Source organism: Apteryx rowi, unplaced genomic scaffold (assembly GCF_003343035.1).
Source record: "Apteryx rowi isolate R43461 unplaced genomic scaffold, aptRow1 scaffold_290, whole genome shotgun sequence".
Taxonomy (NCBI): domain Eukaryota; kingdom Metazoa; phylum Chordata; class Aves; order Apterygiformes; family Apterygidae; genus Apteryx; species Apteryx rowi.
The window spans coordinates 124127-150209 of NW_020449308.1; the positions used below are offsets into that span (position 1 = coordinate 124127).

Below are 26083 nucleotides of genomic sequence, written 5' to 3' on the forward strand. Positions count from 1 at the left end.
ACAGGTTCTAGAGTTGGAGCTCCTGACATCTTTTCAGTATTCAGTTATGTTAAATTATATATTTAGCAAATACATAAGTACCAGTCTACCTGCACTAGCAAAAGAACGTGTGATCAGAGTTAAATTAGGCCAAACTAATATTACATAAAACCTTGGGTGGCTTAGCTTAAGAAAGTCAAGTCCCACACCACCACTGACTGCCTTTTAAAAATGTTAAATGTTTCAAAAATTGGTTCAAAAACCTAAGTAATTAAACTATCATCTGACTAGGCAAAAAGTTGGTTTTTTTTTTAAGGTGTTGCTTTTGAATATCAGTACTTATATGGGACATCAGGCAGCCTTGGAGAATGTACATTGATATATGGGAAATCACAGCACTTTGCTGAAGCTGTTTTAGCATTTCGTCTTTTCTATATACCTAACAGATCAAGAAATTACACATATTTATAAGGTTTCAGAAATAATGGGAAACCATACTCCAAGGACTTGGACTGTATGTCTTGATCATTTCCAAGGCACTGATAGCAAGTGACAGCATGCACATGTTTGTGAGAGAGACAGAAATCATGAGCAAAGAAATTGTCTGATATTTCATTCCTTCTTCATTCAGGCTATGAAGAATAATGATGATATGCATCATATTTTAGTATCAAGCAAAATGTAAGTGAATCTAAGAGAGATGAAGAAGAAAATAGTGTTGGTCTCTCTGTAGGTGAGAAAGAAGGAAAGTAGAAAAAAAGGACAGATTCTTTTCCTCAGGTCTCTCTAGAAAGGATAAGGCCTAAATTTTAAGAAGCTGGTTGAGAAGAGCATTATGTTGCACACATCCTCTAACTGCTCCTTCCAAGGGCTCACGAAGGGGAAAGTGTATTGTGAATGTAGTTACTGGCCTAATAAATATGTTTTAATGAAGGTGTCCATGTGCTTTGTGATTCAAAAAGTGCATCTTCAAAAAGTGTAATAGAAATTACATGTTTGAGGAAGAAGAGATCAGCAGTCTAGAAGGCAGTCTTATAGTAGTTGGACTACTGCATCCTTCTAATATGGGCCTAAAGTAACACAGTCTGTCACCAGAGCAGGGCAGAAGGTGCTGATCAGTACTGGGTCTTATTTATTCACACTGTCACAATGCCTTCACTAAGCCTCAGATCTCGCGCGAGGCTGAGCTGGTCAGCATCTAGTCCATATGTGCAGGCAGAGTCTGTAGGATTCATGTTTTTACAAAATTCCAAAGTAGTTGTAGTCAATCTAGTTAACTATCTGGGGAAATGCCTTCTAAACACAGATCAAGAACAGCACAGGCCTTTGCTGGTCTAAAAGATCAAGCACAACATAGAGAAAAGAGACAAAGATTCCTGAGGTGTTTTATTTTTGCTGATTTTTCTTACATAATGAATATCACTTTAAGAGTATTATATCCTTAAGAGTATTAACTGTCTGGTTCTGGACATCCTCTGTGAATTGAGTGCGACTTGCCTGACTACCATCATTGGCAAGAGGCAAATAGAAAATGAGAGATGCCACAGCCATTTCTAGATACTGGGAAACGTGTGTGTGGAGGAAGGTGGTACTTATTTAGGCCATATGGTGTGTAAGACAGGGATACACACAGAGGTGGGAACTGTGCTCAGTCTCTACCAAAACCCTGAATACTTACTGCCTTGCAACTGATAATAATAGCATGCTGAGGTTAAGTGAAAGCTGTACAGTTTTCCAGCTTTCTAGTCTGCCAGTAGCGGACATGGCCTCATTCACTTTCTTGGATGTATTCCTGTGTAGGTACAGGGAATTAACTTTTGCCATAGGATACTTCTAATTTAGTTCTTTGCTGCTAGGCAAAATCCCCTCTGTGTTTTGAATTAAATGAGTGAATTCATTGCTTGTTCAGGAAAAAAAAGTGCATTGTGTAACATTTCTGTTTTATTTGTGGTCGTTTTCATACACTAAAATATCATTTAATAGTAGCAGAAATAGTGACTCTGAATGGACTCTGAGATCAGCTGTAAAGAATGATCTGAGAGGGGGAGGCTGGAGGACAATAATAAACTAACCAGTAATATAATGTACTTTGAACTTAGCAGTTGCTTCACATAAAGCTGCTGAGAAATCAGAAGAGAAAAAAAAAAGCAACTCRTTTGTCCACATGAGTATCCATGGAACTACTGATAATATAAAGTGCATATAGCTGTAATGCAAGCATATTTTTCTGTACACAACAAAACCACACAGGAGAGAGAGAAACAGGAGCATTTTTTTGCTGACTTCAGCAAATATCTTTACAAATATGATTGTATTGTCTACATAGAAAAGACATTTTTGAAGATCTGAAATTGGACAAAAAAGGCAGAAGCAGACATTGAACCCTCTCAGGGGACTGATATACAAGAGAGAAGAGATTACTATTTAGCCATTGCTTGCCTTCTCTCCACTATATAGTAGGCTGACAAGGCAGAATATCAAATACACTTCCATACAAAAAAAATCTCCCAGTGTTATGGAGATATTATTGACAGATTTTGACTGGGCTTTCTGTCTTGCTTGTTTTGGAGGGAGAACAAAAGGAGAACCACAATCTAAATTGCTGTCCCTCAAGAAAATAGAAAACACTTCTCCCTTATCATTGCTCATCCTCTGCATTTCCCATTAACCTGCCATTCAGCAAATAACAAAGTTGACCCATTGCTCAGACAAGGGGTACTTCATCTTGCAAAAGGTGTGGTAGTGAGAAAAGCATCCTCTCTGCCTGCCCCAAGCTCTGCTTACTTCTCTCCTCACCATGAGGCTGAGTAATTTCATCCAACCTTGGATATAAAATGGTACTAAATAACCACATCTTCAGCTTGCTAGGTTCTTCATTATAATTATTTATCAAATGCCAGATATATAGGAAAAGTTGTGGTAAATAAATGTTATATGTAATATCTTGCCTTCTCTTTACCTGATTTCAATTACAAGTTAGGTAGACACTGAGCACCCACATGAGCTGGAAAACCAAGTTTCCAACTTAAAATAAGTTTGTAAATCTAATTATCAAGTCTTTTCCCAAAGAACTTAAAACCAAAAATACCACACCAAAAGTGTGTCTTGGATCAAGATTTTGAAGTTGTTTCATAATTTGTCACTTTGTGTGTCACCTGAGATGAGACAAATGTGTGTTTGACTTCCTTCAGCACAGAGATTTTTTATGGAAAGTGCAATGTGTTTTTGTTAATCTGGAAGTGGCTACCAGAAACTGTAAGCTGTTGGTTAAACAGAAGCAGATCAGTGGGCAATGTTTTCATCCTTGGCCTTCAAAATGCAATTATATTGTTCATAAAAATCATGAACAGGTCTCGTATAAGGCTGTACAAATTTACTGGAAAAACAAGACTTTGACTCAGTGGCACTTCTATACTCTGCTATTTCAATAATAAAAATTGCTAGGTTTGCATAATACCTATGCTGTTATTCAACAAACCATCGTATTATCTGCACATTTTTAGGAAGATGTAATGGTTAGCCTTAAATATTTCATTCTGCAAAAGAGACTATGTGCCAGACAAGTTTTTAAAAAATAGTTTCAGATACTATAAATCTCAGTATTGTATTGACAGGCAACATCAATGCACTGCAACAAATTAATGTCAAATAGTAAATTAGTTCTGTGAATAGGTGTGTTCCAGGAAAAAGAAAAGTGAAAAAGCAGGGAAAAATGGCTAGATATTTTAAACAATTTATTTGTGACTATAGCCTAAGGCTTTTTCCTGATTCTTTTCAAGTGCAATAAAAATTATATGAAATATTTAAAATGCAAACAGGCAAGTTTACTTACTGTTTCTTGGATGCCAGCGCACTGCATTTAAATATGCATTACAGTAATGGAAGAGAAATTCATGCTTGGATTGGATAATTTTTCCTTGAAGCAAGGGCATCAGATCATGTCCATCAATAATTCTGTGTAAGAAAGCATTTCAGAGTCAGAAGAATAACTCAAACCTCCCCTTACTGAGAAGATATTATAACTGTGCATTTTCACTTCTTAAAAAAGTAATCTTCCTCTGAGGATCTGAAGGGCCACCTCCAGTTGGTCAATTTGGAGAAAAACCTTCAGACACTCTTCCCCTTTGATTTCCACATTATTTAAGGGAACATTAATTTTACATATTGCCATTAGGAAGGGTTGCTTCCTCATCCCTTTTTTCTCTGTTTTTGCTGTGAAAGTGACCAGGCATATACACCTGCTCAAGATGTTTGGGAGTAGTCTAGTCAAAGTAACTCTAAAACAAGAGAAATCTCTACTGTGCTGTGTTAGTATCCCCGAAGTAATGATAAGAACTCTATCCAGTAAATTATGGATGCCAAAATTAAAAACAGAATTAGTTATTTCAAAGCTGAAATGAACTATGTTTGAAGTACATGTTTATCAACTATATATATGTGTGTGTGTGTGTGTGTGTGTGTGTGAAAGTCTCTAACTGCTGATGGGCAATTATGATCATGCCCTGAAGGAACCAGTTAATTTACATCAAAATGGAGTTATAAAAAAGCAAGGCATGCCATAATAGATGCCATAAATGTCTCCATTAATTAAGCCATTGAATAGCTGGAACCAACTGACAGGAGGGAAAAATGTAATCTACAATTTTGACATGGTATGAATTTTAAATTTTACAAGGCACTTTAGAGGAAATTATTTTTTTCTGGTTTATGGATCCGCAGGTTATTATTTTTTAAGCATTTTGAGCAACATCGTGTATAAATATTGTTGAAATGTTTAAACTAATATCTATGCTAGTTTGCATTACCACGTGAAAATCTTTTCACATTACTGCAACTAATGTTTGACAACATTGCAAAACAGGTACTATCTTTACTTTTTAAAGTCATAAGCTAGGTATGAATATGCAATTCTTGGCAGCAAGTGGATGCAACACCACTATTTTGAGTAGTGCTTTTCTCAAAAGATTGGCAGGAAAACATGCTGATATACCTAAAGCACTGTTGTCCAATAATTCTGATTTCTGGTTATATTTTTAGCATTGATCCTTGTCTGTGGGGTTGATTAAATTAGGAACTATTCCACTTTCAATTTGCATGTTCTCTTGCCTGAGTAATGCACTTTTGTCTCACGCCTATAACCTTAGTCACTATCGCATTGAGAGAAGGACAGTTGCCTATTGCACACATTCTCTTCTTCAGCCTCTTGATTGGGAAAAGGGTGTCTCCAGTAACATGTCTGCAGTATTTCTGCCTTCCCACATTTGCTAATTACAGGGGGATATGTGAGCTTTTTTTTTTTTTCTGATGACCTATTTTTCTTCTTTAACAAGGAGTACCTCCTCCTTTCCTCCTTCACTGCCCCTCCCATTGACTTGAGTCCTAATCCTAATTATTTCTCTTATTTCTCAGGAAGAATTCAGTGGCATGGTATGGCACGATTCAGCTGCTAAATGAAAGATGCTTCAGGCTAGTCCATGACAACCCACTCTGATCTACACTGAAGCAGTGAATATGGCATCTAGTCTACACAGAAGAATCAGAGTGGAACAACTTGTAGGTGAAGGTTACACAAGTATATTGGGATTTCTATTGAGATCAAAATAAAACATCAGTGCTTAGCCTCCACTCAAGGAATATGAAAATAAGGTGCACAAGATTTGCCCATGCTAAGAACTATATGAACTGCTTAGGTCTGACAGAGTTACGACTTGTAGGGGATGTCCCAGGACAAACCTGACTCATTTTCATGTCCTGCACCTGTCCTGCCCTGCCATTTCCTTCAAGCATTCAATGAATCATCATCAGCACAGTGTCTTGCCTCCCACTGTTTTTTCAGGGATTCTGGATGCTTTGTGCTCAAAAACTGCTTGTGTGTAGTAGATGTGTTCAAAGCTTATGCACAGCGGCAGGTTTCTCCAGATGCTGGACTTGGATTGCAACAGAGTTTAGGTGAGACACAGACAACTTGCTGCTGAGACTGGGAAACTCCTGAACAAGCCAAAACAAGTGCCATGCAAATGTCAATAAAGCACCTTATGAATTTTAAAGACTAGTGAGTATTCTTATTAGACTGTAAAACTCTGTAAGGAATTAATTTCACTTACTTGGTAGAGAGAATAAATCCTAGCAGAAAAGCCTAGCTCAAACACATAAAGTTTAAAATAATTTACACTTTGTGGTCCTGTTTCCACAATATTCACTCATGCAGAAGAGTCTTTTTTGATGTGTTAATTTTAATTTCAATAAATAATTTTAGGCCATGTTTTGGCAGTATGTTCCTTTTGATGGTATACTCTCATCCTCTTGTTGCCTGCTGCTTGTCCCCTCCCCTGCATACTTGCCACACTGATTCTTGTGATGACACAACTGCTTGTGTTGCCATGTTCTGAGCTAGACCACAGAACTGATCATTACACAAAATGTCAAAAAAAGAAAAAAAAGGAACAGTTAGTGGGGAGGAGGGATCCTTGATAGACAATATGAACTAGTAATACTGCTTGACATTGTATTCAACAGCAGCTAATATCTATCTCTTTATGAAATAGTAAGTTTCAAGCATTTTTGCATTTATGTAATAGGAAAGAAACTAAGAATGCAGAAGAGATATATATGTCTTAACTGCCATTTATCTTGCCAATTGCAGACTCATATCTGGTGCCCAGGTTTATGATCTGTCTTTTAGTTGCACTATTCCCTTTGACTATTTTGGTATTAGACCAAGGGATGGAAAAGAATTTGGAGTAAGGATTGATGAAGAGATGTAGGGGGAAAGGACTATTTTTGTTTAACATGAACAAAATAAACCCACTAAATTAACCGATAAGAACTAGCTCTAAAAGGCTGTCCTGCAGGTTCAGCTGTATTTGCATGCAATGTTTCTATAAAATGTATCAGAATGCCAATATGAAAAGAGACAACATACCACCGTAAGCAAAAATAATGATATTTAAATTCTAGTTTTTCTTTCCATGTTCACTTCTATCTTTGTAGACATTACCAGAATGTAGAAAACGATCATAAAACTTTCTATAGAACACAGACAATTACAGACCATACCTGTCGCAGGGTAACTGTGCTCCTGCAAGTTTGATGACAGTAGGAAATATATCCATGTTACTTGTTGGCTCATCAATATAGGTACCAGCCTGTATCACTCCAGGCCAAAGAAGAAGCCCTGGCACACGAATACCTCCTTCCCAGTTCATTGATTTTCCACCTGAAAAATGAAAGTGTTGTTTGATAAAAATTAACACTTTCTTCTTAGAAATAAATCCCCCTCCAAGATTCCATTTACAAATACCGAGCATGCTACCTAGCTAGAATCATTATTATTATCATTTTTTTAATTAGTTAGGTTTACTCAGCTAGACTTTACATGTACAATCGGTATCATTTTCATAGCAAGTCTACTAATAGACATTAAACAGAGCTAACAGTATATTTAGTTTGTCAACAAAATTAAATAACTGTTGTAGGAGATAAGAAGGCATCTTGCAGGAATCTTCATAAGCAAATTTGGTCTAGATAATGTGTGACATAGATATGTGCATATTAAACCGGGAATCAAAAATAACTTGAGGTATATCCAGAGGTCTGAGGTATGAACACAGAAAAGATATACGATATATGATATTTTATTAAAAATAATGCTTAAGGACTTAAGAATGGAAAGAAGAAAGAGACTATTTTAACTATGTTACTGAACTCTAATTAAACGCATTAGGAAGAAATCTGCTACAATGACGCTGCATCTTAGGAAGATCTTTTCTATTTCTAAACCAACACAGTTGTATCAAATGCATTATCAGCTCATTGCATTCAACATTAAATTGCAACCAATTCCTTTGCTTGTACAATATCCATCACTGGCCTGTCCTCCAGATGTCTTTGGAGAAGGACGTTTATTATATTGACAACATCTCTACCATTACTTAACATGTGATTGACACATCTCTGTATGAAAAACTGTCACAAATACTATAATTAATGTCTTCACAGTAATGTGACTATGTACAGCACTCCAGGTTGTTTTAAAACATAATATATCACTTGGGAAAAAAATCTGGGTGAAAGGAGGGTTTGGGGATGTGGTTAAGCATAGCTTTGGGCAAGGCACTTATAACTACATTGAGACTGTTTCATATAATAATAGAAACGTTTGAAAGAAGAGAAATTTGTGCGTTGAACTCCTGCCATGAACTGAATCCAACAGCAATTCCTGGTTCAAACAAAAACATTATAAGCCTGTTTTTCCTGTATCATCCCCTTTCACGTAAAAAAAAAACCAACCAAACAAAAAACCCCCCACCAAAATATTACAACAAAATACTTTAATAGTTCTATCTTCTTTGCTTCTTAGATCTTCAAAGCACCACACAGATTTTAATCTCTTCAGTGCCAAGCCCTGGCCTTTCCATGTATACTCTCTTACTTACCAATTCTTCCATGATCTTTTCTATTTCAGAGTTGGGGGATTCAGAATCCACCTTTTTTTTTCTCCTATGTCCTACAGGTTTTTTACTGGTCAGTAATAGTTCATAAGGTTAAGGGGCAACTTCAATAGAGACAAACATCTTTTGCATAGATCTTTACCCATTACATACACACAGTCTTGTGGCTGAAAAATCTTTAGCTCATGATTCTTTGCCTACCTTTTTCATGAGTTTTATAAGAATTCATAATACGGAACAGTCAGGGGTGCATAATTACATTGTCTGACATTAGAAAACTAAGGCTTTGTAATATAGAACATTATGCCAAGCAACAATACTTGCTTAAGGTGCTCTTGGAAAGCAGTGTTGAGTTCAGTTTTCAAGAAGACTATCAGTCTTTTAGAGCAGTCTTAACAACTGACTCCTGTCATAGCATCAAATGCAATTCCATTCTCTCCATGAAGCATTTGGATACTATCATGCCTATTCTCAAAGTAATGGGCTGCATGGATTATTTTTGGTCTCATTCTTGTAAAAAATGTGATTTTCCATATAAATATCTGAACAAAATGTAGATTTAATTTTATAAAGCTGTTATTCAGTGAGGTTTGAAATCCACATCACCTAGTAGACAGAAATGTTCACCCAACAGTACGCTAATTGGTTGTTAACACTGTTAGTTAAAGATCAGGGCAGATGTCAAGAGATTCTGTGCATCTTCTGTAGAAAAGATGACTCTACCCATCCATGTACAACAGTCATTAGCATTTAAAAAGTTAAGTAGGGATTATGCATTACCCAGCAGGAAAGTGTTGAGGTTAATACCCAAACTGAGTTATGGATCACAGAAAATCCTGCTAAGGGGGAATATTTAAGTCTGAATAAAACTCTGAGAAAAGTATAAGGATATAAAAATACAGACATCCTTAAACTAAGATACTTTTGTTGTGAAAAATTAAGCCAGGGAGAGGATTAGTTAATGAGCTGGATCCCAGTTCTGTGTAAATTTCCCACAGCTTGTTGGCTGGATAATACAGATGGATAGAAAACTCAAAGAGCTGATCTAAACTACAGGCAGCTTTAAGTGTGGGCTTCCTTTTATTCCTGTACATTTGTCTCTACCTAGTAATAGTTTTGTCCAGATTGGATTGTTTAATAAATTCTCTCTTTACTGTTGCATTGCTCTCTGTCCTGTGTAATCTGAAGACAGTAAAATCAAAGTAAGTGGTGAATCCCATTCCCTCACGTGTGCCAATTCTTAAAACCTAGACATTGGATCACTTTCACAGCTCCTAGGTTCACAATACATTTTTCCTGAATCATGACAGTATACCAGTAGAAAACTTCCACGTTACCCAGGAATAGAGGCAGCAGTCAACAAAATCTGCCTCCCTACAGGTATGAAAAGCAAAACGGACTCCACAGCAGGGTTATTGCCTCGCTTATGTCTACGAAGAAGTGACTGCTATTTTCCTTTGAAAGACTAATTGGAGCATAATTGTTTGATATCTCTCAAAGTTAGAAATATCAGGGAACCAGGGCAGGAATTACAGGTCAGTGTGGAAGACTGTCTTCTATTATCTGTGCCTACATGATTTTCATCTCTCTTAGAACTGTGTCTAATGACATCACTAGAGATGCTTAATCCCATGAYATGATTACGAATCCCTTGATATACAGTCTTTAAAAATCTAGCTGTTAAACATTGTTCAAGATCTCTGCTTTCTTTTTTCTTTAAAAAATAAACCATGGTTTCAGAGAAGTGCTTGAAACATAAAACAAAAATGCAAATGGGTAAAAAACTAGAAGACAAATACAAATTCTGCAAAAGGTTATTATTTAAAAATAAAATCCCATGATATTTTAAGATCTGACTCATTAGTTTTGTATTTTTCTTGGACCTGACAGCACTGAAACAGAGAAAAGGCAGCAACTTGGGAGTCTGTGTGCCTGCAGTCCCTAGGCAGCATAGCTACATATTACTTTTGTTCGTTTAAAATTCTTCTAAGAATGTTTTTAAAACAGAATAAAACACCCCAGGCTGTATTTTCATTCTTAGCCATCTATGCTTTCTGAGTAGATGCACCTTTCAGTCTTATATTTAACAATAGCCTGTGTTCACCTTTCCTGAAAAAACTGCAGGAGCAGGCAAAGTACAGACATAACTCTCTGCAGTCATCCACAACATGATCTCAAAGTTCCATTTTCACCTCATTTCAAATCTCAGTTAAAAGAATATCTTTTTTTTTCCTCCCTCTGGTTTAAATTGACTGCTATTACCTAACTCTCGGGATAGAGCTTGTACAAAAGGAGAATGAACTAAAGGAGAACTCTGTGGTATATCCCTATTAATATTTTGAGTGATGAATGATGAAGACTATTTAAAAGAACTTTTTAGCTCACTTGGATTATAAGCATACTACCCTTTCCTTCCTATAAAAACAAGGACTCCACCATCTATTTATTCTCTTGGATGAAACACTAATAAATAGAAATTAATTACTCTGCCCAGCTGGACTTTAAGCTACAAATATTAAGAATCAAAACTGGTTACTATTGCATGCCTTATGAAACTGTCAAACAACTATTTATTTTTATTGGTAAGTCCACTTACTAGCCTCTTTACTTTATTGATTTTCAATCCATTTCATGTACTTTTTAAAATTTTCAACCTGAACTGTTCTCATACAGGTGAATCTAATAAACATAGCTCATGCAGACATCTCATACAATCTCTCAGGATGTTTTCTGCTTTATTCAAAATTACAAGATGGGTTGATTATTCCGAAAATCCGGAACATTTCAGAGAATATAAAAACACAGTGCATTGGAAACAAAGGAAAATTCCTGCTTCTCTCAAAAAGTGAAACTCCCACTTAATATCACTTAATATGCACTAGCATAGGCAAAAATAATGGTCAATTTGATTTTGCTGTTATTTACAGATAGGTAAAGACTTACTAATGACTTTGAAAAACACTGATGAATAAACTTATCTCTGCAGTACATTAAATTGTATAAAAATAATATATTTCAATAAAATACAAGGTAATTGGTTCTTCCAGTCCTTGTTTAGCTCTCACAGATCTATAACAGATCTGATTTAGAAAATCGGGGCCCAAGTCCTTAATAAACATTGATTTACTATTTTTCATGGATTAACAAATAAATTAATTATGAATATATTATTTCTAAGGCACAAAGCACTTAAGAAAATGAGTGTTGTTTAAATGGTTTGCCATTATCAGTGTTTCACCTCATATCCATTAGCATTAGAACTCATGACCCAATTTAGTAGCATAATAGGAGCCAAATGCCTCAGGTAGGATCCGTATCCATTGTGCTAAATGCTTCATAAATACAAAGACAGACAGTGTTCCTAAATTGGCAGTTCAAGGCACAATTAATATATATGTAGCTATGTATCTAAAAGAAACTGGCAGTAAGAATAACAAGAGATACAAGGACACTCAATGGAAAATCCCATAAGTAACAGAGTGAGATAATGTCAACAAGTGATAATGAGGCAGGACTTCCACTATCTGCAAATAAAGTTGTGAAATGGCATAATGAGGCACAGTCAAGAGAAAAGTTGTCAATGCATTCAGCGTTTGCTGCTATGAAGTATACAAAAGGAGAAACTTATTTTATAACATACTGAAGCTAATTCAAGAAACAAGTCACTAAGGAACTAAATAAAAATGACCACAAATTAATTGGATTCAATATCTCAGGGGTACCAAAGAAGAATAACAACAGTTGAGATTCATCAAAATGTATTTAGACATCCTTTAGACTAGTCATCTTAAGCTTCCTGTTTATTCAATGGAGAGAAATAGGTACATCTGATATTCTATTCATTTATCCTAGAGTAGATATCTAAAGCAGTTCAGAAAAACTAACCTTATTTCTACTCCTTAAGGAGAGCTAAGGTGATTAGCACAAATGGAGATATTTAAATTGTAGATGTCATACTAATGAGAAAGCTAGAGAAAAAGAGCTAAAAAGAAGTTAGTGCAGGTATTATGGATATCAAATAAGAAAACAATGTCTCAACGATCCATATCTCTTAACAGAAAAAGGACACAGTCTCTTTTAGGAAGAGCCTTCAATTAAACACAACCCTTTTCCTATTTCAATTTGGAAATGTTTATTTTGAGAGGATAAACAGGAGCATAATTTATATGTTATAAGTTATAATAAATTATATGTTATTAATAAATAGGTTGCAAGTTATATGTCACATACGTCAATATATGAATCACTGAGAGATCTGATATGGACTATAAAGAGCTAAATAGGAAAATGTATAGAAACAGAGAAGATTAAAAAAAATAGATTTCATGAACTGGAAACTTCCAAATGAACTAATAGCCCAGGACTTTTTTTTCTTTTTTGGATAATGAAGTTGATGTAGCCTTGGGCAGTGATTGTCAGAAGCAGTTTTCCGAGAGAAACTAGTCACTTAAAACCACTAAGTAACCAGGAAAAATTATATTGTCATGTATGCACCAAAGAGTCCTTAAGGAACTCAAGAAAGAGGTACTTGAATTGTTGGGAAGAAATTCTAACTGAAAATAGCTACTACATTTTTGGTTTTGATGCTGTATCTAGATTTAAACCTTTRAAAGGTCTTTGACAAGGACCTTCAGGAAAAGTTTCTGGAACATTAATCATAGGGTAGGATACAAAAGGTTGTCATGAATCAAAATCTGACTAACAGGCAGGAAACAAAGAGATAAAATAAACAGCCTGTGTATGTCACTTGGCAAAAAAGTTAATAGCAAGTTACCTTGATGCTACTCTGTACTAAGTCCTTTGTTATTGTTATTCACTTCAATTTTGGAAGAGGACAGAGCTGTGAAATTGAAATCTGTGGATAAGACACAGTTACACAGGTTGAACACACTATGAAGAAAAGATAATGGACTTCATACCAAGCTGGATGAATGGGCAACAAGATGTAAGTTCAAATTCTGTATAAATGTCTGCAAGGTAATGCACATTAGAGGTAAAAATAACTGAACTAGACTCTATGCTATCAAACTATAAAATTAACTGTGCATTTAAGAAAAAAAAGCTAGGTGAAGACTTATGCTTAATGCACATCTGTAATTAACAACAAAGATTACAGGCAGTATATAGAATGAAATAGATAATATTAAAATGCAATTGTATAAATGGATAGTGATACTTCATGGCAAACACTAAATGGCAGTACCTGTCAAGCCATTTTAAAAGGATACATTGCACAATTAGAAATAGTTCAGGAAAAAAATAACAAGAACAAGAAATTAGGGGTGAAGAAAGATCGAACAGACAATTCTTTTCTGAATTAGGCATTAGGGGGAATGGAGGCATGATAAAAGTATAAAAAAGAAAGGTTAGCTGGGGAAGGTATAATAAGTTATTCTACTATTCCTACCTCAGTGAGGAAAGAGCACTGCACTTCAAGGAGATGGTCAATGAAATTCACAAGAGCCCCACTTTAAAATATTAAATGAAAGAAACGTCTCATCTATATTATGGAATTAATTGCCAAATAATTCAGGCTGTGCTAAGAACTTGGAAAGACTTAGTGGGCTCTGATATTTAAGAAGAAAAGTTCTAACAGCTAAGGCTAAAACTCTTTATAGACTCTAAACTGTCAGGATTCATGTCTTAAACCAGATCATATTATTTAGGATTAGGAGGAGATCTTCCTAGGGATCTTCTTTATTCACTGAGGCTTCTGATCCTGACAACTGTCAGAAAAAGAACATTGGAAAAAAAGGCCATCAAGGCAATCCTTACACTTCTATATTACTATATAACATCTTCTAAAAAAGGATACTGAAGAGATAAGTCAGACTCAGTACTGACAGCAACTAATTAAACACTATGTAAACTCCAGTTTTTAATTTCAAGTGATATCCAAATTTATTGTGACTGTTCCACAGTCAGAATCAAGAGTAGTAAAAACCATGAAGAGAAATGTCCCTTTTTTTGCATTCAGTTTTGCAGTGCTAGCCTAACTCTCCAAACTCCTCTTAAGTATTATTATTGGTGCTGATCTGGCTGGATATCAAGACAAATTAGTGAGTTCAAATTATGGAGATCTGTTGAGAGCTTTTGATTTAGGACAGAGCCAATTATTGCTGAGTATCCTGCTCCAGCTCTGACAAGAGGGTTAACTGGCTTGACTCATATTTGCATTCATACAGAGCTCATACACACAAAGGTAAGTAATTGAGATTGTCTAGCAGAGGCAAGGAGAAAAGGATATACATGCCTCCCCGTTTTGCAAACTACTCATCAGATGAAGCAAATTCACAGTGCATGCATACATGAGCACAAGCAGCATAAAGAGCGTCTCACTGCTTTTTTAGGCAAATTATTATATTGTGCCTGAGACTTCAGAACTTCACAGGCCTGGTTTTCATTAGATCAGTCAGAGATGTATACCGATTTAATACATCTCATTGTATTTGACTGTTAATATATATAAATCCTTATGTATTAAAATGAAAATTGCTAATTATGTTATTAATTGATCATTTCCACTTCTGCTGTTTTGAAATGATGCATAGCATACCTATTAAACTGAGGACTAATTTGGAGATGGAGAGAGTGGAAGATAAAATGGAATTTATTGTATTATTTTTAAATAGCAAAAGTATATTCAACTGATTGTATAGATCTTTAATTTTTTTATTTCATTAAGAATGTCTCTCAATACAATAATTATTATTAATACAATAATTATTTTGTTTCTTATATATTGATTCTTTTCTTTCCCGAAGTATATTACAGTATTTGCCAGCATAGCTTAAGTGACAACTGTAAACCATGCCATAATTCATTTTAAAAAGTTTTTTTTTTCTCCATAGCTAACTCTATCAATCAGATTTTCATTAATTCAGCTAAGATCTATTTCGAATTGTTCTCATTCTTTAAGTACAAATACCAAATTTTGCAAGGGTTGATAGAAAAGACTCCATTCAATCAAAGCTCCTCAGGAAAGCATATTCCCCAAAGTGTGTGTTTTCTTTTCTCCTCCTCATCATTTATCCTGTGTCTCATGTCTGACATTCTGCAATGTAAATACTTTTTAGAGCTTCTAAAAGAAGCCTAGCTAAAATACCTCAGGCGGAGCCTACAGCTACAAAAATGTAACCATATGGTTTCTTAATTACATAAAGCACTACGCAAGGCCTAAGTACTAATGTTCAGGACACATTTCACTCAGGTGTTAGGCTTTGTAGCCCAAGGGGATCCATCTGATAGTTTGTAACCTCACAGCTTGGGCATTGCCTGTTTTGCTTGTGTAGCATTTCCCTTATAGCTCCCTTAAAATCTAAGGGTCATTTCTCAGAAAGACTGATGAAAGCTATGGAGCCTTTTCACTTGAAAACCTCACTGTATTGTTATTGCTTGCTATATATGTCTCTACCTTTCTTCCCTTTTGAGGTTTTGCAGATGATACAAAACTGGGAGGAGTGGCTGATACCCCAGAAGGCTGTGCTGCCATTCAGAGGGACCTCAACAGGCTGGAGAGATGGGCAGAGGGGAACCTCATGAAGTTCAGCAAAGGCAAGTGCAGGGTCCTGCACCTAGGGAGGAATAACCCCATGCACCAGTACAGGCTGGGGGGGGTGACCTGCTGGAAAGCAGCTCTGAAGAAGAGGACCTAGGGTCTTGGTGGACACCAAGTTAAGCATGAGCCAGCAATGTGCCCTTGTGGCAAAGAAGACCACCAATATCCTAGGATGCATTAGGAAAAGCAACGCCAGCAGGATGAGGGAGATGATCCTTCCCCTCTGCTTAGCCCTGGTGAGGTCATATCTGGAACACTGTGTCCACTGTTGGGCTGTATTCAGGCTGGAGAAGAGAGGGCTCGGGGGAGATCTTATAAATGACTATAAACACCTGTTTGGTGGGAATAAAAAGACAGAGCCAAACTCTCCTCAGTGGTATACAGTGAATGGACAAGAAGCAATGGGCACAACTTGAAATACAAGAAATTTGATATAAACACAAGAAAAATCTTTTTAATTTGAGAGAGGTCAAACACTGGAACAGGTTGCCCAGAGACGTTGTAGAATCTCCATCTTTGGAGATATTGAAAACCTGACTGGACACAGCCCTAAGGAGCCTGCTTTAGCTGACCCTGCTTTGAGTAGAGGGTTTGGACTAGATGATCTCCAGAACTGCCTTCTGACCTCAACTATTCTGTGATTCTGCAATAGTGGTTTTTTTTTGTTTGTTTGTTTGTTTTTTGCAATGATACCTAAAGACAATTTGCTTCTCTTTCTAAACAACTAAAAGTTGGAAGTTTGGTAAATGACTTTACAAAAATTGTTGGGTTTCTTAGGTTTTGTTCCCTGAAATATGAGGAAAAAAAATTACACAATCACTTTCTGATCACAGAATGAAAGGAACATTATCTCTGGTAAAAGGACAAGAATATTCACTGCATTATTAAAATAACAAAACCAAGCATTCCTTTCCTATTTCAATAAAATTGAAAGTTATTAAAAACTTTTTGAGGTTCATTTCCCAGATGCTATATGCTCACACTGGGCACTTTTCCACACTGAAAAACATTGTCTTCTGTAGTCTGTCACGGTGAATCCTTTACTTTGTATTTGAGTGTTGTCTATCTGTCTTTTGTTATGAGCAGTCCGTGACTGAATGTTGTAACTATGCATCAAACAGAATTCCTCAGTCTCCACATCCTTCATTCTCTCATCCCATTAATATCTCTTCTTGTTTTGCTATTCTCAAAAATATGTTGTTGACAATAATTATGTTCATCACCATGTTGACACCACATTCTCAAAGGTGTCCAATATTATATATTATATTACAGTCCTGATGACTTAAAGGATCATAATGCCAGGAATATGGGTATGGGTATGGACAAAATGAAAAAGGTTATTTACTAAGCTAGATTTTTTTCTACAAGATCACCATATTGCAACAAAACAATATCTTTCAGTGTTATCATGCAATATCACAGAGAAAAGTGCATTAAAATAAAGCAGACTTTAAACAGGCTTGAAGCCTCCACAGAATAATCAGAATTTGGAGTATTAATTGTCTTATGACCCATGCTGAAAGAAAACAACTAAACTCTTTCCTTTTAACTAAAGACTCCCCATCTTCAAATCAGTCCTGAATTTAATAGGTATGTTACACATCATTTTCAAAACTGTCTCCTCCAGCTCAGACTCTTCTGCTTGAAATCTTGTCCTCTTCTGGCTGTTGTGGTGCTTGCCCATCCCAGACTCAATCCAGCTCTTCATTTTTCCTATTTAACTTAAATGTCCTTTTTTACATCTTCTGTAAAAAATACACTGGACCCTGTCATTGCTTCTGCCATCTTCTCTCTTTACACTCCCTTTGTGTGATCCCAATTACCCCACAGTACTTAGCTCCTTCTGATGATTTCTGATAACTCACAACCTTTTTCTTTTTCCTTCTTATTCTATTATCCAGTCATGATAGCAAAGTACTATGAACTAACATCTTTCCAAAGCTGGAACTCTGGCCAGTTTAACAGTATACTTGTTAGTGTTAAATCCCAACAGAGCTCTGGTTGAGTCACCATACTTGACAAGAAAGCCCTTGCCTTTGTTTAGACTTAGAATGACAGTCATGAGAAGCTTACTAGTAAGAAGAAGAGTTCAGAATTTTTTAGCCACAAAGTATATTAAGAATTTGGAGCAAAAACAAGTAGTTTTTGGCACACACTTTAAAAATCAACAGAGAACATTCACCTTTATAAATGCCATTATACCCTCCATGGACTTCTCCAGAACTAGAGATTTCTTCAACATGAGCCCCTTGGTCAGATGTAAAGTATACAAGAGTTTTATTGTTCAGATTACTTTTCTCCAAAACATCCAGAATCCGTCCTAAAAGAAAAAGGAAACAAGAAAAAAAGCACAGCTTTAATGTCTTTGGGTGGCTTTTTTGGTTAACTGTGGTGTATACAAATATCTTTTGTCCTTATGACTTTTTAGTTTACATAAAAATATTATTATACATAGGCAAGTGGCACTATGCAACATACAGCAGGGGACAACTGCAAAAAGTCTGTTGCAATCAAGACTATGGTTCCATTGCTGTGGGGTTTCTGGAAGTATAAAATGAGAAGATTTGTGCACATCAGAGAAAAGGGCTGATCCACAGAGAGTCAGTGACCTTTGGAAGCAGTTGTTCTCAATCAAGAAAACCCCACAGCAAGAAGATTCAAACTGTTGAGGATATCTGAAAGAGTCACAGCATGCAGAACAGATCTGGGGGTGAAGCTGGGGGGTAAAGCTTTGCTGCCTAGCAACCTACAGAGGCAGCATGGCAAATATCTCAGTGTGAATGTTAGAATAAAACACTCCAAAAGAAAAATGAATTAATGAATGGAGTGCCTCCGGAAGCCTCATGGTTTCATTATCTAACCTAGTAATCAGTCACTAATTCCTGGTCATATACAAACAGACACTGACTAAGCTCAAAGTGTGTAAGGTAATAAACACACACATATGCACATATTTAAAAGAAGAATCCATATGGATATGCTGTGAGACTCCGAGGCACCGTGGGCTCACTTTTCATTTAAACAAAAGGCTCCTTACACTACTTTGGCACTGTAGAGGAGCCTTGCAGTGCACATAAATTACTTTTAAACCTATTTAGAGTGTCCGAGTTCTTTTAAGACGGCTTCTGTATGAATGAGAGTGAAGCCACTCTTTGTAACTTGCTCCAGTGAATTTTATACTGATTAGGAATGTAAAATTATTGGTCCTGGAAACTGACCAAAGTATAAGAATATACTTCTTCACATCACCCTCCAAATGAGCTTTAACCTTGTCCTTCAGATATCCCAGAGTGTATAAAGATAATTCTGTCTTCACAACCATTTTTTCTTTATCTTTTTTACTTAAACATCCAAGAATGGTCCAATTTGAATGTTAATTTTGACTTGCTCATCTGTCCACTAAGAATTAATTCATCAGCTGATGCATAATTACTGTGTCAAACAGGATGAGATAACTTAGAAAAACAGAGCTTGTTTCATAAGGAAGTAGCCTTCTTCAACTATTTTCAGATCATCATTTGGTTGCTATGCTCTTCTGGATGAGGAGTAGTTATCTCACCCTGTTTCTAATCACTTGTCTATTAATGCTATAGTATTCTAAAATTGCCTTTCTAAAAAAAGGTTGACTGCCTTCATTTCTCAGCAGCTCAAATGACTGGACTTTCAATAAAGGAACGTCAGCAGTTAAATAAGTGATGCTTATTGTTCTTGTTTGTAAACTAGGAGCAAAGAAGAAACTTAAGAGTAGGAGAATTTGTTTATGTAAATTTTGAAACCTCGTGGGAGTTGAAATTTCCCAACAGAGCTGAGGAAAATCTGTTTCAAAGGCTGACATTTTAAAGCTGGTGGGTTTGAGGGAAATTTGGGTAACGGCTCATGCATATCCATCTGACAAGTCATTTGCTTGCTGTAGCAGGTGGACTAAGCACCAGAAAAGGAAGAGGCAATTCATCATTGGCTTCTGAAATTGTTTGGACGTGATACTTACTAAGTGGTAAGTGGTACTTACTAAGTGTACTTACTAAGTGGGAAGGTGGCAGTAATGAGAAAAAAGTGAAGCATACAGGCAAGTTAGGACATTACATGAAGGTATTGGGCCATACGACCTCCAGAATTCCCTTTCAACCTATATAACTTTCTGATTTTCTGATGTTATGATGATAAAAATAATGAGATTGTACAAAGAAATAAATATGTAATGATATGCACAAATACATTTTTTATCTGCACAGTTTTCATTGATGAACCTGGAGTTTTTAATTCAGCCAGCATATAAAACAAAATGAAAATAAAACAAGAATTCCACTCACAATATATCATATTAAAATAAGCATATGATAAAAGACCAGTCAATGTCTCTGGTGATCAGGGACACCTGCTGTCATTCAATAATGGCCATTTTGATTTCCTAACTAATCTGGGAAAAATGAGAAGCAATGAAAAATGTCTCACTCTATCACAATTAATTAAATAAAAGTCATCATTATCTTTTTTTTTTTTTTTAACAAAACAAAGTTGAGTAGCTTGACTTGGGCTCAAAAAAGAATGAATAATTCTAACACTCAAGGAGTATCTATTTCAGAAAAAAACAATGTAGAGACAGTGTCATCCAAAGCTTGTTGATTTCAGTGGCAAAATTTCCATTATTTACTTTCTTTATTTTTTTTAACAGAAGGTGGCTTAGCTACATTAGGGTTAATTAATAAATACTAAAATGACAACTTATTTTAGCAACAATAATTTTCAGTAAAGATGGTGGTAATTCAAATAACACTGCTATGGGAGAATGGACATACAATGCAGTCACAGAAATGAAGCAAAACTTCCATTTCTATTTTCATCTTGAACACTGACACCTTTTAGAAGGAACACTGTATAAATAAGCAATAAAGTGTGTGCTACCATGAGATAAGGCCTATTAAAGTGCATTTGAATGCTGTGGTTAACATTAACACAAGCAATATATTAACATATTAGCATTTCTAAATGGTAACCAAAACAGAAGAAAAATAGAAAGAATGTATTGTGGATCTCTGTGAATAGGTACATCTAACACACAGTATTATATCAATTTTGGAAGCAAATACTACAAAACCAGCAAAATACATCTTTTACTGTTTTCTTATAATATTTTAAACTTCTTTTTTGGCACTAACTCTTCCATTATTGTTATTTCTACAGATTTCAGTGAGACTTCAGAATTAAGCTGTTTGATGTATAACTATTCCTAGGAAACGCCAGTCAATGGCTCCTCCAAACAAGGAGATTTATCTAACCTATTGTAGTTATCCACCCTTGGATGAGGTGAATCACAACCGTGAAATGGCCTTTTTTTTCCCCTGCTGCTAAAACAGGAAAGATAGGCAACTAGCTCAAAAATAAATACCTTTATATTAGATATCAGGGAAGGTAAGATGAATCCCACCCAAACTGCTGGATATGCAACTGCATGAGCTTTAACACATTTTTATCAGCATGTTGAACAGAAAAATGATGTCTCAGTAAGAGAAGATGGTAAAACTGTACTGCTTCACCCATAAAATATGACTGGAAGCGTATCTCATGTTATGTGCTCTTGAATTACAAGATGGAGCTTCAGCTGGCTTAGCTTCCCCTTTAAAACCATTTCTAGTTGCAGGAAGCAATAAAAAATTAAAAGGATTTTGTGGAAGCAAAGACCTTACACAGCTTATCAAACTACAGGAAGAATAAGTCAAAACACTAGGAAAACTATAGCTCTGTTAAAGCAGTAATGGTTTGTTATACCCAATGTCTGAAATTAATAATAAAATGGAAGGACTCTTGACTGAAAAGACTCCCTTGAAAGTTATATTCTAAAAAATTAACAGATGTAATGATCTCTACAGATGCCTCTGTTCACATGTTTTTTCTGATTTAAACAAAACAAAATTTGAAAGATAACATTCTGAACAGCAAAATCAATTCAACACTGAAGGAGCTGTATAATTGCTGAAACTGTTGAGCAATTAGAATTTAAGATTAAATTTATAGATATTGCCATTCTAGGAATGTATACCCAACCTAGCCCACATTTAGGTGGCTAATGTTGCAGAAGACAAAGGAATGAGATCACTGGACACTTTTCTTTCATTTGTAATTTTTAAAATTACAAAATATATTAATGAGAGAATTAAGATGTTAATTGTTTTAACAAATAAAACAACATTTCAAAATTTAGGTAAAGCTTCCTCCAAAATATGCAGCGCTCTACATTCTGCTGTCCACTCATCCTTCAAGGTATGTTAAATTATACAGAGTTCTTTCTCTCTTAAAGTGAAGATGACAATTTCTATAGAGTGATAGCCATGTGAAACTCATGAGCAACTGACTGCACTCTTTGGGAGGAAACAGAAGGCACCATGACATTGTTCAGCTTGTCGAACACAATATAAATGCTAGCTGAAGAAGCCTCTCTAATGCTGAACACAATTTCTGAGGTTTTGAACTGCATAAAACTCACACTATATTCATGCACGTTAGTATATAAGGATTATAAACAATGAAAATTCATTTGAGAAAACAAGGTACAAACGTGGAAAAACAATGAAGTGTTTACAAATTTGTTAGCGACTTAGAAATCCGTTCAAAGATTTAAGCAAGCAAGCACATGAAATAATGTTTTTGCTTCATAAATTAGCTTACTGTCATTTGAAATCAATAAGAGAGAAGTGTAAAATGCCTTAACTTGAAATAATTTGGCATCTTGATGATAATATGAGAAAAAAGCTCTAGAATCTAGAAAACCTCAGCAGATAATACTTTTGGTTAATCTCTGTTTCAGAATTGCCTGCTTTTGGTTAGTATTACTAACCAGAATCACAATTAACTTGTCACCAACTGAGGGGGTTTAGTTCTGACACTGGCAAGCTAGGAATGTTATGAATAATTAGATAAACTTCTAGAAATTATATGCATATGCATCTGGAAGCCAATATTCCTCACAGAAAAGATATTGAAGCCATTCAACTATATAGCCACTACCTAGTAAACCCCTTGGGACTTTCCTCCTGCTACAGGAGTTAAATTAAGATAATTCCACCATTCATCATATCCTCAGGGCACAAGGGCTAAGATTTTCACCTTAAACTTAATGTTGCCATTTCTCAAACCATCATCCACAAGCTAACAATCAATTTAAACTCTCTGTGTTGATTTTTCAGAACCATTCACTCTTTAATGCACTGATCTGACTACAAAAATCCACCGACTAAAACCTTTGTATAAAAACAAGCTTAGTAACTAAGACCAAGACATCCATATCTTAATTTTAGCTTTTGTACATTTCAGGTTATAAATATGCAAATGTTTCTGTGGTATGCTCAGAGCCATCCAGTTTCCCCTTGATAAATATGTAAATCAGTTTGTCTCATCAGTGGGGAAGTAATTATCACTTTCAGACCTAGTCATTGAGCACAACACTTGAGGTAAAGATGGAAAATAATAAAACCATTGACAGCAAGACAAGAAGTTGCTGCACATATAGTGAACAGTACATCAACTCTGCATGCAACTCGTTTAACATTCAGAGCTAGAATACAACCACTGGCAAGTGGAAATTCTCAGAAGAAGCAACAGATTGATGTGATGGCACATTATTTAGCCAGTCAACAGAACACAGACACCAGGAGACAGGTGATTCTGTACAGAGGCAGCATAAACATATGAAGCTCAAAGGTGACAGTGAGCAATAATAAATATAACTTTGACTAAAGCAGAAAATCAATGCATGACTAATTACACAACATATAATAATTCCTGCAAAAGAAAGTGGAGTGTAGATTCAGTGGAAAGTCTTGTATCAGTTATACTATGCTACTATTATTTTTAAACTCATGCTATGGAAACAGCCCATGTAATGAAGTCTTCTCAAAAGTACAAAGTTGGATTTTCAGATTTGCTGAGTTCCTAATATTATAAGTTAGTGGCATCTTCAATGTCAACAGGACATTCTGCCAAACAAGTAGCATCTGGTTCTGAAAAAGCACATCTACATTAGTGTTTTAATTAGGATCAGGAGTGCACATTCGAAGTAAATATGATCATCGCCACTTAATATACTACTGTTTGCAGAGCAAAGCACTCCTGGATTCTGTGAACCGGATTCCTTTCAAATGAAACTACACTGAACGATGGACTCCAGTGCACCTAATGCACTCCAACTGCTGATAGGCATTTAGTCCCTGGGACCAGAGTAGAACTGGTCTGAAGTAACAGATTTCACATCTCTGCTGATATGCTGAAAGTCTGGACACTGAGCCCTCAGCACCAGCTGGCCCCCTTCTATTGTGCTACACTACTTGCTAATCTTGGAACCAGACTACAAAAGAAGATCAGGGTCACAGAGCTGGTAGGCATTGGTTTCTCTCCACATTGGGAGAGAGTTTTGTGTGTATGAGCCAAACCAGGCAGCAGAGTGAGAAAAAGTCAACGATGGAGTCAAGCACAGGAGGAGCAGCTGCAGCAGAGGGGATGGACCAAAAGGAGTGGAGGTTGTGTGATACTTCTTCAATAGCATTTTCTGCTGAAGTTGGCCAAGGTCTCTTCTGCAGCCCCAGATGCAGGAAAATATACAGCTGATGTCGCTTCTCATATATATCAGCTATAGGGATCTGGAGACCTATTTATAGGTTTATTTCAGTGGTGTTCCTCTCCTGTGCATGTCCTCTCCCTTTTCTTAAGCAGATGAGATTTAGATGATCTGTATGATATTTAGAAACTATAGCAGCAGGAGCAAAATATATAAATGTAGTTGCTGCAAAGACACTTGAGTAACACTGGCATATACTACCTGAGAATGTACCTCCTGGTATCTCTGAACAACTGAGGAATTAAGTAATCCATAAATTATGATTACATGACTCCCACATGAGTGATATATCATAATGTATGCATTACATATGTATCATTCTTTCAAATATATATAACAATATTTATATACAACACAATAATTTATTTGATGCTTTCTTTGGGTATGGGACACTGGCTGAAAAATCTGCAGTATTAATATGCTAACTATAAGTTAACTGCTTATCTTAATAACAGTTCCTTATCTATTCACTCATTTTAAAAGCTAATTTCTGGTTCTTTTTAACTTGGCCTATTCCATGGGGTACCTTGTAGCTTTTCTGGGATAGGAAAGTAGAAAGTGGAAAACAGCAAAGAAGAAGGATACATAGGAAGGTCATCTTGATCTACACTCCACATTAACTCTCCAGCTTGAAAGACAATCCAGACTTGCCAGTGTTGGCAGTTCAAAAAGAGGTAGGATTGATGTATCCCGCATTGAAACTACCGTGCTAACACAAATGATCTCCACATGTGCATAAGGACAGTACATTGTAGATATATAATGGGTGGGATTTACCTACAATGGACACATCCTCATCTCAGATACTGTAGTTTTTACAGACACCTTTTATAGTTGATGAAACAAAATATGCATTTTTATATGCAGCTGACATACCTTAAGATGAATGAATTTGGCCCCCAAAGTTCTTAATTCTTTTCATGATGAGGGAAAGTAACGGTAATTGCCTCAGGTTTAAATATCTACAGTGTAGGATAAATTACCATTCAAATCAGTATTTGGGAAGTCTGCGGAATATCAAGTTATTTTCTCTTGTTGGATTACACTAGACTTAGGGTTAGACGCATCAAATTAGCCTAAGGGCTTGAAGAAGGCCAGTCTTCTGCAAAAACCAAAGCTATCTTTGGTGTGTGGACAGTTAAGCTATTAGTATGAATTTGCTTTGTGTTTGGATTTGGATTGCCCTGTAAGTTTAAACTTGTAATTGGCTTGTGGCTGTTTTTACAGTCTTGTAAGTATAACATGCCTTTCAGACCCTCAGGATAAATTTTTAGCACAGTGCACAGCAGATTAGACACGCACTGCTTAGCAGCTATGAATATATCAACCAAATTTTGACTTACAATTATGCATAAGTTTTTCCTAGAAATAAGTACCACATCTCTTATTTTCAAAATCACATAGGATTTAAATTATTTTGTAAACCTGCAACTTGGAATGATATTTTATATGTATATAAATGGTACTTTTCATCCTCTTGTGGAT

At 35.8% G+C, this 26083-nt stretch overlaps 1 protein-coding gene across 8 annotated transcripts in view; it reads right to left on the minus strand.

The window, feature by feature from the left end:
* STS (steroid sulfatase) overlaps window positions 1-26083 on the minus strand; it is a 131052-nt gene that overhangs the window by 39285 nt on the left and 65684 nt on the right. For all 8 annotated transcript variants that reach the window (XM_026069310.1, XM_026069309.1, XM_026069311.1 and 5 more), the window contains 3 exons: window positions 18173-18310; window positions 7036-7195; window positions 3812-3933 (listed from right to left, as the gene is read on the minus strand). In XM_026069310.1, the coding sequence (XP_025925095.1) occupies window positions 3812-3933; window positions 7036-7195; window positions 18173-18310 (420 nt within the window). The remainder of the gene's footprint in view (window positions 1-3811; window positions 3934-7035; window positions 7196-18172; window positions 18311-26083) is intronic.